Here is a 16,307-nt window from a genome sequence, read left to right on the forward strand (position 1 = left end):
TTTGACTGGAGAGAAAGCTGGAAATCTGGTACTCATCCCAAGAATATCTCTGGCTCCCTCAAATTCGGAGTTGCCTTTCAAACTATCAAAGCGACAATTCCCTGTTCAACTAGCTTATGCCATGACAATTAATAAGTCGCAAGGCCAGTCAATGAAATATGTTGGCATTGATTTGAGGACACTGGTTTTCAGTCATGGACAACTCTATGTGGCCATGTCCAGATGTACTTTTTCAAAAAGAATATCCGTTTTTCTTCCACCTAATGCAAGAAATTGTACCACAAATGTCGTATATCCAGAAATTTTTCATTAAAAACATCGATACCAATGAGAAAAGGCGAGTGAGAAATTAAAGAATATTACTTTTATTGGTTTAGAAATTAAAGAATATGTTATATCCATATATATGTTATGTAAGTTTTTATGATTTTTTTTTTTTTTTTTTTTTTTTTTAGCGTGGATACTTAAAAGTAAGAATAGAGATTATTTCATTTTGAGAACCATCTATTTTGTAAACAATATGCTAAATGTATCAAGTATAAAAAAATCATGTGTATGTGGTTTGTTTGCAGGTACCAAGTTAAATTGCCAGAATTTTTCAGCAACACGATTGCAGTCATTGCTCCATGGCGCATTTATCCATATGGTAGCAGAATGGTGTGAAACAGTATGCATAGAAGGGAGAATGAGAGAAATGAGAAATTCGATCAGTGGGCGTGGAGTATTTATTTTATTTTATTTTATTTTTCCCTTTCGTTACTAGAATTAGCCCCAGGTGAAAATTTATGCAAAGTCTTCTTTAATGTTTAATGAGTTGTCTTTTAGGTTTAGAAGTAATTTGTGTTATGTATAAATATGAAGTTATATATTTTGATATGGTTGATCTATGAGAATTATATTGTTCGATTTTCAGGTTATGACAGGATTTAGGTTTTTGAAATGTTGAAAATACAAAAGAGACTCTACTGGATTTTTTTATTTAAAAAAAATAAAAATGATGATGCTCTTAATTGAAAACTCTCCCTTTATTTCCTCATTCTCATTCTAATATGTATTGAATTAATGAATGTGTAAAGATATGTGTAATGAGTTGGTTTGCGAGAAATGAAATGCATAGAATTACAATAATTAAGTTCACTTGAGTATGCGTATGAAATTATTATGAAGTATAAAACTGTTGAAAATGGTTATATCATCGATCCAATGCAATGCTACCATAGAGATGGTCTCTTAGGGTATTGTTCAAAAGCAATGTGTCTAGAGTGCTGACTGGCACGGGCATTCACTAGTATATAATAATAAAGGTTGCGATCTGAACCAATTGAAAATAATGGAGCTTAAGAATGGTAATGACTGAAACCTGTAATGATATTGATTTGCAAATATCAACACTTAGATCTTTCCTTCCTGCTAGATTAACAAGGATGTTTGACAACAAAAGCTCAGCTACTTCTGCCTTAAGCAATACTATATCTTGGCATAATCTGCATGTGGTGTACAACACAATCAGATAAACTCAAGAACCAAATGTCAATCACCTATACAAACTTGAATAGCAAATTTCACATAACATTTTGAACTAGGATATAAATGGGAAAACCTGAGAATGATATCATTGGTATGATCAATAAGTGAATAAACGAGACGACAAATCCACATCTCATACGTTTTCCCATGCGTCATCCATAGAGAAGAATTATGTACTGCTGTCGCTTCAACTGCTAGTGATGTGAGAAGGCACAAAAAATGTAAGGGAAGCGTCTATGCAATGAATGTCGGTATGAGAAAATTTTAACAGTGGTACCCTAGTTAAGTTTTCTAGGATGAGAATGCAGTCAACTAGTCATACAGGTCAGCATATGACACATTCACTTGTTTGCACAATCAATGATACGTGAAAAACATTTCTAAAAGCTTAAAGTAAAATTTTGGATCGTTACTTCAGGTCTCTCCCAAAAAGGTGAATTTTTTAAACCTGCGCAAAACACTATTCACAAATCCCTTTCTTCAAATTTCATTGTTTAAAACACTCTTGTGCACGTACGTTTTTGAGATGGTGTAGCATTATCTGATGTACAGACCTGCATATGGCCATTCAAAAATTCAGAAGTACCATGGGACTAAGTTGGGTTGGGGCACCCGTAAAGCCAAATTCACGACAATTCAATGGCGCTCTGTTAACAAGTACTAAGGTCGTCCTTCACACCCAAGATCATGATTATGACATGATAAATCCAGAGATGTAAGACCAAAATCTTCTAAATTTGGTTTCCAAATCCCAAGAACATAGGAACTCCTCAATGTTAATCGCAATGCTCTCCTGAAAACAGTTGATCACTTCTCCTATGAAAGAAGAAGAAGAAGAAGAAGATTCCCTCTTTCATTAAGCACTAGAGCGGGGTCATGATACTTTTGAAATGTTGGCATTCTTCAAAAGAGTTTCGATATTAAAAAAAAAAACCTTTTCAACAGTACTAAAAAAACTTAATAAAAAGTATATGTAGGAGCGTGCTACAATTGTATTCTGTCCATATTTAAGGAGAGTGAGTCCGGTGTAGTCATAACTTCTCCTATTATCAATACAATTCTAGATTTCTTATCTACCTAAACTATCCAAAAAGCCTAAATCGAATGACAATGGAACTCACTGTTTGTGGATATTTCTCAACAAATGCTCACATCAATTAATTAATCATTTTGTTTCATTTAAGGAGTGAAATGATAATAGAGGATTTGTCTTGCCAGCCCAAAGATTGGGTATGAATTCTAAGTAATGAAGCTGGAGGTAACGAACAATAAGAAGCTTTAACAATACAAACCAAAACGTACACAGAAAAAAAATAAACAAATACTATAGAAGAGGACCAACAAAAAATAAACGGGACTTACCATTAGACTTCCTTTCAGAATGTGATAACAACTTCTCAACTAGCTCCATATTAACACCCTTTGAGTGAACCTGAGACGGTGAAAAAATACAAGGTCAAAACTCCAAATTAGCCCAAATGGGAAGAACCTCACATCACAGTACAAGTTTATGCTTATGGACCAAATTCAATTACCTCAATTAGAGACCTCTCATAAGAATCAAACGACAGTAGAGCTCTTTGACCCCTTTCAGTTGAGAGTATACCCTTGTTACAGTAGAAGAAAACCCATCAGTTTAGACTTTAGAACAATAAGATTCTGCATAAACAGTATATAATACTAAAGTTATAAAACACAACACAAGTCTTTCCATGGGATTGGTTCAACTACAGAGTACATTGCCTACAAAGGGAATGGCAAAAGACTGGAACATATATTACAAGCTTAGGTTCACGATAAGTGCGAATGTAATCCATGAGTACATCCATATTTATCTAGTGGGAAAGAGAATGAGTATAAGACCCGGAGTAAAGGACCATTATCATCAAATGATCAAATCTCCTCATAAAAGTATAATTGTTATACACCAGCCTTTAATATAATCAAATTCCCACACCCGAGCAGGAATGGATATTTATTAAAGTTTAACATATAATATAACTTAGTTATTCATTGATGACCTGCTACAGTTTAAACGCTAAAAAAATGCGTGTTCATATTGTCATTACTATATTATATACCAAACGTAGCGTGAATGAAAGTATCAATACTATAGTGAAATTGTATTTATGTTAATGGAGACGAAGTTTGGAGAAAAAGAGGATATGGCCTAATTAGGTTTGGCCTTGTATCACTTCAATATATATATGAAAATCAGGAAATAATAAAAACTGCATAAAATATTCGGGTTGGGGGCGCTGCCCCCGAAACCCCCAGTGGGCCCCGTACACAACTAAAGTAGCATTATGGAACATCTCCATCGGAGTTCGGCCCTAGTCCACCTAGAACTCTAACAACTATAAATAACCATAACCATAGATGACAGATCCAATGACCAAAGTACAACGAAGAAAAAGGACAAATGCAACTAAAACAGATGTTCAATATTGAGTATTTACAGTAATATATTCAGTCTTTCAACCAAACAAAGAAGAAATGACAAACATAAATCATAATGAAGCTCTAATCCTATGTGTTAGAAAGAGTTTACATGGCAATTGGCATCTATACAGCACAAGAGTCGAGACGTTTGTTCCCAGTAACAAAAAACTATAGCATAATATTAGGTCCTGCATCACTTAAAATGTCAAGAATCAATTCTCCAACTGTTTACCAATCTACAAAGCTTGTTTACTTCCACGCAATTTACCTATATGACCAACTTAATTAATACTTATAAATATGTTGAATGTAAATAGATAGTAAAAATGATTTACCGTTTCATCCTAATTTTTCTTAGATAATGCATAGAGTAAAAGATGAAATTCAAAAACATAAGGCTGAGATTGGGATCAGTTCATTCAGGCGAAGTTGTGCCAAGCACATCCTCTGGCATATCAATGCCAGTGCCAGGCATAGGCCTGAATGGCCCAAGCCAAGCTTGACAAAGGATCTAACAAAATACGTACTCATATTGTACGAGAACCAAAGTATGTCCCTTGTCAAACTTTTAGCCAATCCATCGTCCATATGGTCGAAGAAAAATCAAGAATGATTCCAAGACTAGCTTTGAGGTACTACTAGTGGAAGATATTCCATCTTACACTTAAGTAACCATCATAGCTCATGCCAAAATCTACAACACGATACTAAATGAACACTGAATGAAAATTTCATTAAAACAATGATAGATACCCACCTGAAGTGCTCGTGATGTCATATCAATTGTGCTTACAGAATCGTCCAATAAATACTTTTTTAAAACTCTTATAAGTGTAATCAGAAGTCCATCTGGCATGCCAGAATCCTTGAAACTGACTTCTTGATCACTACCTTGATCGAGCACCTGCAAAGGAGACACTTGACCAGCCTCTCCTGGCAAATGAAAGACAACACAATGCGGATCACCAATACCTACCTGAAAGAGAAGAATTGTCCACAACCCAAGATGTGTATAATGGCGATATATGACAAAACATCTAAAGTTGAAAAAACATGTTGCATCCATACCCTAGAAATAAAGTCAGACACCAATCCACTAATATTGTTTGTATCAGTTGAATTACACATGCCAACTAAGGTCCAGACAGCAGACACGATTTCAGGTTCACAACGCCAACTATTGAACTTCTCTACTGTATTTTTGACATCCTTTTCAGGAAATATGATCTCTCCCATAAGTAACTTTCTGTGTACTGTTCGAAGGCTGCAATGAAAAAGTAAACATAATGATTATGATCAAAATAACAAAGCTAACGATAACAGAAAAGGTAAAATGAAAAACTAAAAGGTACAAACCTCCACAGAAGCAATCTTTGAGGAAGATAAGATGTTCTCCTAACAAACTAAAAAGGAAATTTAAACAGCAGATTAGGAGAAACTGAGAAAATTTGCAGCTAAAAAAAAATGAGGCAGGTCAGTCATCTGATTTTTAGTGTACAAGTCTGTTTACCTTCAAAAAATGATCTCTTGGGGAGTAAGCCTTACAAAGTTCCTGATGAAATGTCCGTATTCCATCAAAGCAATTAATTTCAGGAAATGGCTCTAATTCCTGTCAAAGGCAGCAATCACGACAATCAATGTATCAAGTTTAAGAAAATGGAGATGTCAAAGAGAACACGACAAAAACTAACAACATTCAAACGTTGAGCCTACTGCCCATCAATATAAAACACTGATTTAACTATCAATCTTTCACGTGGAAATCAACAAGATCATACCCTGATATAATCAAAAAGAGAAGGATCAGAAGAAACAGTAAGCTGGTGCAGCAAAGATAATACTTGAGGGGGAGGGACTCCAGAAAGTTCACCCGTACTTTCAGAAGGAATACAACAAGCAATCAACTTTGATACAAGGAACTGCATTTAGGAACAGCACAACAACAGAAATGTTTTGTATCTTAGATAAAAATAGGGATACATATATTATTAAACAACTGCCAAAAAGCATTAAGAAACTAGGAAAGTAAGAACCTGAAGTTGTTCACCTAGCACGCTGGTTATATCTTTAGTGGGATTATTCTTAAAAACTTCCAGTAACTTGGAAAGAATTACACAACATTGTTCTTGCAGAGCTTGACAACCAATAAATTGCCCAACCAAGTTAAACAGATAACTGCAAAACCCCAAATCTAAAATTTTAAAGAAAATAAAACAATGCACACTTTAAAACAAGTGTTTTTGTTCCAACCGCTATAAACTAATGCACGCTTTAAAAGAAAAACAAACGCCATTGATATAGAACTTTAAAAAGGTTTAAAGAACGAAAGGATCGTAAAATTTTCCTTAACAAATGATTTGAAGAGTATTAAGATTTTTATGCAAGTTGAAGCATAAACACAACTGGAACACATTTTTTTAAAATAGAAATGAAGATATTAACAAACATGAGTATTACCAAAGAAAAACAAATATGAGTCTGGATCAATAAAACACTATCTGTGGCTCTTTTCCAATCCATCCCAACAACACTGTGACTGCCCAAATGGAAACTATGAAGCAAGGGCGCAGGCACAGACACAAGGGTCAAGCGCAGGCTAGGTAACACGGAAAATCTACTAAAAAAAAGTGGGACGCGAACGCAGCAAGGACTCTGAAATTTGAAATTACGTATTATTTTACTAGATGCCGATAAAATGCTACAAGTCAAGTCATGTTCCATAGTTTCACAATGAGTAACCTTTCTATAAGTCAAACAATCTAACAAAGAATTTGGTTTTCTTTGAAATTCTTACATGGATCTTTTTTTCTTTGAGCGGTAAAGATATGTATGCAGTAAAATAATCAATATAATCCTAAGTCGTATTATGAGATATCCAGCAGAATAAATTCGTCAACCATCTAACAAGAATTCGTCAACATTAGATTGAGAGGAGTAAGATATGAGGATCTTATGTTCGGGTGGCACAATGCAATCCATACAGTATAACTTTTGTATTTTTGTGTTTCTAATGTGACATTCTCAATTAGAGTAGTTTATTAGCAAGAATTCCTGTTTTTCCGATTAAAAACTAAAAATAAAAAAAATAGAAAAATAGAAAATAAATATATTATGAAGATGTAGATGCTTCACCACATGGTGTGCCAGAGTATTTCATCTTACAGTTTCACAAACTGTGGGAACAGATTCGTCACCAAGAAGTTTTATGTCCAATTGGAATTATTGAAGTAAATATTCTAAAAATAAATTGCACTTACTTAGAAGTGCTCGAGAATGCAGCCCTATGTCCAATTATATTGATAAGCACCTCAATTGCAGACAACCGATGACACTTGTGTCTGTGATGAACAGCTGCAGTAATTTTGTAATGCATTTCTACAATAAACTGCATAAACATACATAGAATAAAAAAAAATCCCCAAAAAACACATAACAAGAAAGATAAAAAGAAAACTAAGGAGATAAACTACCCATGTAACACTACGCCATTTAACATTCAATTTGAAGACAAAATGACCAATTTCACTTGGATCAAAGTATTACCATGAATACTCTATCAGCGCGGAATACATTTATTTTGTCCACAATCCCAACATTTTCAGGGCGATCTTCCCTGAAGGAACCAAGTTAAAAGCATAAAAAAATGAGAGTTTTACTGCCATCGCTCATCAAGCAACCAAAATATATAAGTGATAATTTGAAAGGCATTATACATCTCCATGAATCCATCCACAACAGTTTGTACAGCGAGCACAATGACATCTTTCGAGAAGAATGGATTAGCAGGATCTGAAGCAGAAGAGGAAAGTGACAAAAGAAAGCTGACAATGGAGACCTGTAGACAATACAAAGGACAAAACAGAAATCGTCAAAAACATTTTTGAAACATATTCGTCATGAAGATAAACAGAAATTACATCACAGCAATGAATAAGCATGCATGGCAAACTTAACTACGGAGTTAAACTTGTAAGTCTTAAGTCTTAACCACAAAGAATCAAAAGAAGAGTACAACACTCTGCAGAGATTAAAACTTCCTCTCAGTGGAATACATTCACTTAAACTTAATTTGAAGCAAAGAGGAACATGTTAAGAACTCTGAAAATTAGATTTTAACGTTTTCTGCCAGGACTATTGCTTTGTCCAGTTTTCAATCCATATAACTAATACTAGCTAATTATTTCAAAGTTTCCAGCTTTAGATAAAAGAGAAATTAAATAAACAAATAAATTCTGTTGCAGAATTTTCAAAAAAGGTGAGATCTAAAATGATCAGAAAATACAATATCCTAAAGCTTGTATACACAAAGTTGCGTTGTCAACAAGTACAGTCAAGGAAACAATGTGTGTGTGTATGTGTGTGTGTGTGTGTTGGGGGGGCGGGGCAATAAAATAACATCACTAGGTGGTCTCCAAAAACTCTTAGGCTGTGTTTGGTTCAAGGAAAGTGAAGGAAAAGAAAGTATTTTCTTGGAAAGTAGAATCTCTTGGCTGTTTGGTTCACTTGAGAAAACAGAAAAATGGAAAACACATTCTTCATCTTGGTCAAAATGAGTGAACTCAACTTCCTTTTTAAATAAAAGGAAGTTGCTTTCCTTATTGACGGCAGAGAGAGAGAGCGCCAGTCCATGAAAAGAGGAAGAAGACATGCCTACGAGAGAGATTGGGGTTTCGATGGGTATTATTGGGGCTGCTTCTCGGGGCTTGATCCTGTGCTTTGGGTGTATGGGCTATGGGCTTGATTCAGTCCAAAATTACTTTTCCACAAATGAACCAAACACCCAAAAAGAACATTCTTGACAAATGAATTTCGGTATTTCATTTTCTAACGATTTTTATTTCTTGATGAAACTATATTCAGTGAACCAAACATAGCCTTAATGTGACTTGCAAACATATAGTTTGCTTAAATTTAGCATGTCTAAAACTTTGGACCATCCAATTTAAAATCAACTGGCCATGCGGCAAATAAAAAAACATCACATGGGTGGTCACCAAAACTCTTAATAAGACTACTGCAGAAATAAAAGTCCAAACATAGTATTTGTTTAAATTTAGTACGGAAAGTTACCTATGAGCTGAATTTTCGAATTTCTATGACCTAAAACCAGGTGGTCTAACTTTTAGGACCAGTCAAATGGTAATCTACAATTTTCGTTACCATAAACTAGACTAACCAAGGAGCCCAATTATATTAACGCCAATAAAGTGTTTTATTACCCTTTTTTCAAATTTTAAAACAGTGCATGATTCTCTCCCTTCTCTTTTCTGTCTTTGCCGCCATTAAGCCTCTTCATTTGAAATAAGAGGTTAGAATACCCAATTCAAAGTAGTCTTCTTCTCAAACAAATAAAAATAATCTCTCTCCAGCTAACTTTCCATATATTTTAATGCAGTTCTTTAAATCTACACGTACTTGCTAACATTGTTTCTAGTTTCCACATACATGTAACGGGTAAAGGTTGTTAGTTATTACCAAAATAAAATAAAAGACGATTGAAAAAAAACTTGGAGAAGGATATTTATAGAAAACATAGTGAATTTATGCCTCCTCGAGTTAGTCTTATCCGGCTCTCCTAGTTACTCTGGTTTTCGGCTATGATGCACAGATACGGGTACGAGTACCGACACGTGGACACGGATACCGGGTACGATACGGGATTTTTTAAAAATTAGGATCCGGGTACGGTAGTCGGATACGGCTATTTTTTATGTAATTAATATTATTTAGTGAATCGAGAATCGTATCGGATCGTAAATCGTAAGATTCATAATTAAGTAAATATTTTTTTAATAATCTATAAGATCTTATTAAAGTATTTTAGATATAAAATATTTATTTTAAGTAATATGTTTAATGTGTGCATAAATTTAATTTTACATTAAAATTTTGAAGGCTTATAAAAAAGATGGACCGCCTGTTAGATAGTGGATATAGAGAATGGTTGGGCTCGTGTATCATAAGGCATTAAGGCCCATTGTTCAAATATATAATACAACATGTCAGCACCATATTCCCAAAAGCCCAGTCAACAATAATTCAACGTTGTTTGTTTCTAGATAGAGCCATTAAATTCTGACCACTCATTTTCTAAGTAAAGCTTTAACTTTTAAGTCAGACTTCATAAAACCCTACATTTGGTTTTATGTTACAGTGGTTTTGCACTGCCGCCATAGAAGAAGCACACTTAGATGAAGGATATAGGAGAAAAAGAAGGAACTAAAGAAAAAGCTACCACCTTTCTCACTTCTCATCCCCTTTCTTTATTTCCTTTCATATTTTTTTTGTTTCCATACATAGTTAAACATAAAACGTCGAATTTTTCTTTGATTTCAAGAATCGTGGAATCGTAAAATCATGCGATTTATTCCGATTCTACGATCTAACTCGCGATTTTGTAACGATTCTGGCAATCTCCGACTCTTTTATACGATTCAGATCTTTCCCACTCCGGTCCATCAGAGGTATGATTTTGATAACACTGGCCGTACCCGACCCGTATCCCGTATCGGTATCGTACCCGTGTCACACAGGTACAAGGCATAAAGTGCCGTATCCGTTGTCACACGGGTACAAAGCATAAAGTGCCGTATCCGTGCATCATAGGTTTTCGGTAACAAAAATTGTAGATTACCATTTAACTGGTCCTAAAAGTTAGACCACCTAGTTTTTGGTCATAGAAATTCGAAAGTTCCACCCATAGGTAATTTTCAGAATTTAGTATGGCTCAAACTTTGAAACATCCAATTCACAACCAGTGAGTGTAGAGGGCCTAGAAACTATATGCAAGGCTTGAGCCTAAGACGAGGACCAACATACTTGGGTGACATCGATTACAGACCCTTTGGGACAAATACAATAGCCTGCTCTGCTACCATCTGAAACTTTGGAGAATCCAACTCAAAACCAATTGGCAATGATTGGAGAGACCAGACACTATATACAACAATGCAACACTTTAATTATCTCATGTGGGGCTATACTAACATCTCAAAATATGACATTCTCATTTCAACAAAAAAATTCAGGGCCGTAAACTTTGGTTAAAAATGGATGGCATAGATATTTAAATCTCAGTGTTTCGTTACTGGTTCTAGCATGTGCTTATCTATTTGAATCTGATTTCCTAGTTAGTGTTCAACATAATGAATATATCCAAAGAGTTTCCAACAAAATAGCTAAAATTGCAACTAATTACATGACAAATACTTGAGTCAGAATAGGATATAGATAAGGAAATGCAAACCATGTGTTTCTTTATAAGGTGGTCGCGCTCATTGTCTGACATTTCGGCAATATGTAGTAATGAACCCTGAAGTACTGATACACCATTTTCCATCCCTGGCTTTTTACTACAATGCAAAGCCATACAAATGGCAAAGATTGGTACAAAATGGTTTTTTGCAAGAACAGTCAATGGTTGAGCAGCAACCTGAGGAAAAGAAATTATGCTTGTAAACATAACAGAATAAAATAAAACTATTAAAAAAAAAAAAAAAAAAAAACGAAAAGGTTAAACAGAGTGCTGAAGGTTAAGTCTGCCAAAATGATCTTCAACAAGAGGCACGAGTTCAAGTTCAACAGGGGAAAAGTCAAGGATAATAAAACCGCCCCTTCAAAATTGTTAAAGTTGGATATCAAATTCAGATATATTGATCAATAACAGAACTTGAGAGGTAATATTGAAGGGATATTATTGGCGTTCATACTTTTGTGATCATTTAGCCCGGCTCATTAAGGAAAACCAGAAACCATCCTATTTGGATTTCTAGAAAATTCAAATGTTGAAGCTTTCACCAGGACAGTGAAAGGTGGTTTGCTTTTCCTTTTATTACTAAAACATTGCAGAAGTAATACAGTAAACAACTGTACTGTTTGACCTTGGCAACAAACAATGAAAAATTATTGAAGTTCGAAGCAGATATGGGATTGCTGATGAGAAATATGATAATAGTATGCAGCAGTATGTGGTTTATCCCACATTGAGTTCGTAGAAGTCAGCGACTCAGCGTATGTGTTCTCTCGTTATTTAAGGAGAGTGAGTCCATATGTAATGGTATCAAAGATTAATAAAGTTTTACCTTATTTAGAATTTTACCTTATTTGGAAATGACGAACTACTAAAGTTTCAGCAATATGCTAGACATATGGAAGCCGATTTGTTTACATTCCACCAACTGTATTTGAAAAAATTGTCGAGTAGTGAGGTTGTACGTGTTCAAGGTCTTGAGAAGAATTAAGCCCAAACTTGTAGAGAAGTGCACCCACAATTTATATCGAAAAGCAATCATGTGTAATACAGTTGGTAGGAGCATACCTAATACCACATGGGTGGGAGTGGGAGGGGGAGGGGGAGTGGGAGTGGGAGTGGGAGGGGGAGTCGGGGGGTTAATACTCAACAACACGGCCTAAGCAGGGTCTCGTGTCACACTCGCATTAAGCACACACCTAACTGTATATACAAGAACCGCACCTACATGGAAACAACCCTCAGAAATACAGCAGGAAAAATTTTGTTTTCATAACCACTATGCATACTTTAACTTACAATCTGCTAGGAACAAAATACTCTGATGCCATGTTGAAAACCATTTCACTAGAGAGTGCAGCAACAATTTATGTCAAATGGATAATGGGTCACAAACAGGTAGGCGGGTAGGCATAAACCAATACCAGATAAAGGATGGTAAGTTGGTAACATGTCCAAAAACCCTCCCCCTCAGCGGAATCGGGAATCAAACAGATTTAAGACATACGCAAGAGAGGGGGAGACCCAATAACTAATCCCTCTTTGCATAGATCTCTAATTATGAACTAGACGTGGATATAAAAGAATTAGTGCCCATTCTTCTCAGTAGTTACAAGACATTAAACAACAAGGATTGCCTAGCATGAAAACCTAACTCATTCACAATCAAAAAATTACATAAAAGCGGCCTTAAATTAGAAGAGCAAAAAAAGACAGACATTAGAGTCACCTATAGCTTGGAGTCTTGGACCACGTTCTAAAAGAAGAAAAATAATAGGGTCAGCCCACACAAGTTTTCCCCGCTCAATTCATTCTTTTCTTACCTATGTTTTCATTTTATAACTGCAAAAGTAATTCAAAAATTGAGGATGAATGCCGAACAAGTATTGAAGGGTCCACGAGGTTATGACCTTGTTTGAGTTCACTCTTAGCATATTCCCTAAACAATCTCCCATCTTACACTCTTTTGTCAAAATAAATTCAACTATCAAAAAGAGAAGAAAAGAAATAGAACTTTAAAGACTGATAGAAGTGCACATAAAAGTTAAAGATCTTTACCTTAGACACCTTCTTTAGATCAGCGGTGCTCCCACTCAGAATCAAAGCGGGAAGGAGCCAAGGGCAGCAATATTGCATAAAATAATTAGGTTCAGAATTCAGAACAAAAAGATCCCGTACCTGCATTTCCCGTCATTTATATTCTCAAAGTTCAGCATAAACAACAGGCAAACAAGAAAATATATGCAGAATTTCTTACCAAATATTAACTATTAAAGTTCTAAAATGTTATTAAGTCCACAGTGAAAATAAAAATAATAATACTAATACTTTTAAGAAAAAAAAATGATCAAAGTAACCAACTTAGATAACAGGACTTTACTAGGGAGAAAAAACAAAACAAACAAAAAGTAGATACACGAACAGCTTAAGGAACAAAAATTATCTTAGTATAAGAAGAGAAATGCAAGGTTTATTCTCCTCGTAAGTTCCATCATTAAGCAATAGTTTCATGACAATAGTATGCCTTCTGAATCGAACAGATGTTACTCAAATAATGCAGGCTGAAGGTTGATATTAAAGAAAACCCTACTCGAAAGGAAAAAATAGTTAAATATCAGCAATTTGGAATGGTTCCCAAGAAGAAATCAAACGAGTGTTGATTCTTTGACAAACCAAAATATATTTAAATGTAGGGGAAATCCCTAGAAACTTAAAAAGACACTTTACATCTGGTAAAGATACATAGATGCACTTTCTTGAAATTAAAGATTTGAACACGATGCTGAAGAATCGCAAACTGATTGTTGTCAGCCACTATGTTTGTTTTGTGCGAGAACCGGCTTAACACCATATCAAGAGTTGCAAGTTCCCTTGTAACACCCAGCAAATAATCAATCAATAAACAGACACCCACAACCTCTCCTAATTAATTTTCAATCAATCAAAAGAGTTTCGCAAAAGGCATACTATTGTTAATGGGAAAAAAGCAAAAAGAATTTTGAACTTTTGAACCATAGTGGGCTCAATAGTAAAAAAAGCCATATTGAGCAGTCAAACTAACCCATAAGGCCATAACATATGGTTGAGCTCAATAGTCCGTGTTGTTGGGTTGGGCTTCACTAAATTTACTCAGATGATTAGATGATTGTAGCCTCTCTACTCAGCCAATAAGACTCATTTATTTAAGCACACAGCTGGTCCCTCATCTATTTTTTCGCAGCCACTATTGTTGACCAATTTTAATATAATAGGAAAGTTGTATGGGCAATCTTGGAATATGTTGACAAATGGCAATGGAAACAAAAGCTTTATGATGCTTTATAAGAGTAGACGTAGAGATATTCGTAATCCAAAATAACCCTAAAATGAAGCTATCCTATATATTTCAACATAGAAACTATTTTTGTTAAGATCTTGGAAAACAATAACAATTACATTTTTTAAAGGCACACGAAGGCCGTGGAAATCTGGTAATTCGGGGTATTTCACATAAATTCTTGAGAATTTCACAATATTTCTATAAATCTCACAGCGTTTTGTTCTAAAATTTTCCTATCGAGTATCAACCCAGAAAATTTTTGAATCATGCCCAAGCCTAGGAAGCATAGAAAATAAACTACAAAACAATGTACTACTTTTATATGGATACAAACTACGCATCTAAGTGCTATAATCATTTTTCACCAGTACAGCAAACTCAAACGGTATACGGGGGAAATCAAAGTGTTACCTCCATAAGTTCAATTAAACCTACACCGCAAGCAACCCATGAAAAGAGAATAGATCCCATGAGCTCCTCCAAATACTGCATAAAAAACAAACTATTGTAAACTACAGCCAAGAACAAAAAATACAAGAAAGTACATGTTGTATAGGGACACCACTTGGGTTGGGAAACCCAAACCCGACAGGCTAAAACCCGATTTCTTGTGGCTTGGGCTTGGAAAGTTGGAGCCTGACTAAAACTTGGGTTAGAGAGTTTAAAGCCCAAAAACCCGAGCCCGATGGAGTAAATCTAATATCCTCATACATATCTTGTACCCACTAAATATTTCTTCTTTTAACAGAAAAGATTTTTGGATATTTTGATTTAGAGAAAGATATAGTCAAATCTGTTAAACTCTCCATTTTCTAATCTCATCCCATAGATTTCGTTCTTTGATATTGCGTCTTCAAGATTTCGTTTTTTAATTTTGTTCCATGTATTATGTATATGGAGAACTCCCACTTAATAAATGGAAAAATCATTTCCATTGTATGGGTTTCACAGAAAAAAAAGGAGCACCCCGACACTCAGCCTTAGGTTGATTATTTAACCCCGACTAGGGGTCGGACTAAAGGATCTGATAGTTGGGTTGGTCTCGGGTTAGGCCTCAACCCAACCCAACCCACCCGAGTTGCACCCTATTGTTGTATAGCATGAATTTGTTCCTTGCTTTGGAAGAGGATATAATTTTTCCAAGAATATTTTATTCCATATCAATATTTTTTTCTAAATTGTTGCACTTTACTTTGGCTTCCATTCACTTTTTTTATCGACAAAAAACACTAATCTGATATAATTAGGAAGATTACATCAGCACCAAGAAAATTAGTCAGTAGCTAATTCCTAGCAACAAACCCCGAAACACACACAACCCTAGACTCTCACACACCCAAGACACGAACACCTATCTACAACTTCAAGTGAATAACAGAAAACAAACAGAAAAGGAACAAAAGAGACATGGGGGATGGGCAGACCAAATAACCATATCATACCAACAGTTTTGTTTTTTTCAAAAAACATAGATCATTTGTTGATTAAATTAATGTTAATAAATGGAAAAAAGGACAAATATGATACTAACATTTAAAGTGTAGTTTATAAGACAACATGCTCCAACGAGAATAAAAATTCATACCTTGGACCTAGCAGTGTACTGGAGTTTTCTTGATAAATTTTCAAGTATTGCACGCACTAGCTCCCTAGAGAAAAACACCAACAAATGAACTGGGGAGAGAGAGGGATATCAAAGAAAAGTAGCTAGATTATTATACCTTTGACAAGGATGAATTGCAGCAACCACACACATCATGAAAATAGCCT

General features: G+C 35.0%; 1 protein-coding gene across 1 annotated transcript in view; it reads right to left on the reverse strand.

Annotated features, from left to right (window-relative positions):
- The window catches only part of ATM (Serine/Threonine-kinase ATM-like protein), a 73,427-nt gene that overhangs the window by 26,349 nt on the left and 30,771 nt on the right, over positions 1-16,307 (reverse strand). The window contains exons 28-45 of the mRNA XM_086570884.1: positions 16,259-16,305; positions 16,123-16,186; positions 14,949-15,023; positions 13,277-13,396; positions 11,216-11,401; positions 7,683-7,804; positions 7,513-7,582; positions 7,227-7,354; positions 6,003-6,144; positions 5,748-5,888; positions 5,480-5,578; positions 5,326-5,372; positions 5,038-5,233; positions 4,727-4,945; positions 3,063-3,134; positions 2,890-2,959; positions 1,601-1,718; positions 1,361-1,484 (exon numbers count right to left, since the gene is read on the reverse strand). Of these exons, the coding sequence (XP_086427010.1) occupies positions 1,361-1,484; positions 1,601-1,718; positions 2,890-2,959; positions 3,063-3,134; positions 4,727-4,945; positions 5,038-5,233; positions 5,326-5,372; positions 5,480-5,578; positions 5,748-5,888; positions 6,003-6,144; positions 7,227-7,354; positions 7,513-7,582; positions 7,683-7,804; positions 11,216-11,401; positions 13,277-13,396; positions 14,949-15,023; positions 16,123-16,186; positions 16,259-16,305 (2,040 nt within the window). The remainder of the gene's footprint in view (positions 1-1,360; positions 1,485-1,600; positions 1,719-2,889; positions 2,960-3,062; positions 3,135-4,726; positions 4,946-5,037; positions 5,234-5,325; positions 5,373-5,479; positions 5,579-5,747; positions 5,889-6,002; positions 6,145-7,226; positions 7,355-7,512; positions 7,583-7,682; positions 7,805-11,215; positions 11,402-13,276; positions 13,397-14,948; positions 15,024-16,122; positions 16,187-16,258; positions 16,306-16,307) is intronic.

Source organism: Coptis chinensis, chromosome 1, assembly GCF_015680905.1.
Source record: "Coptis chinensis isolate HL-2020 chromosome 1, ASM1568090v1, whole genome shotgun sequence".
In the NCBI taxonomy this organism is placed as follows: Eukaryota; Viridiplantae; Streptophyta; class Magnoliopsida; order Ranunculales; family Ranunculaceae; genus Coptis; species Coptis chinensis.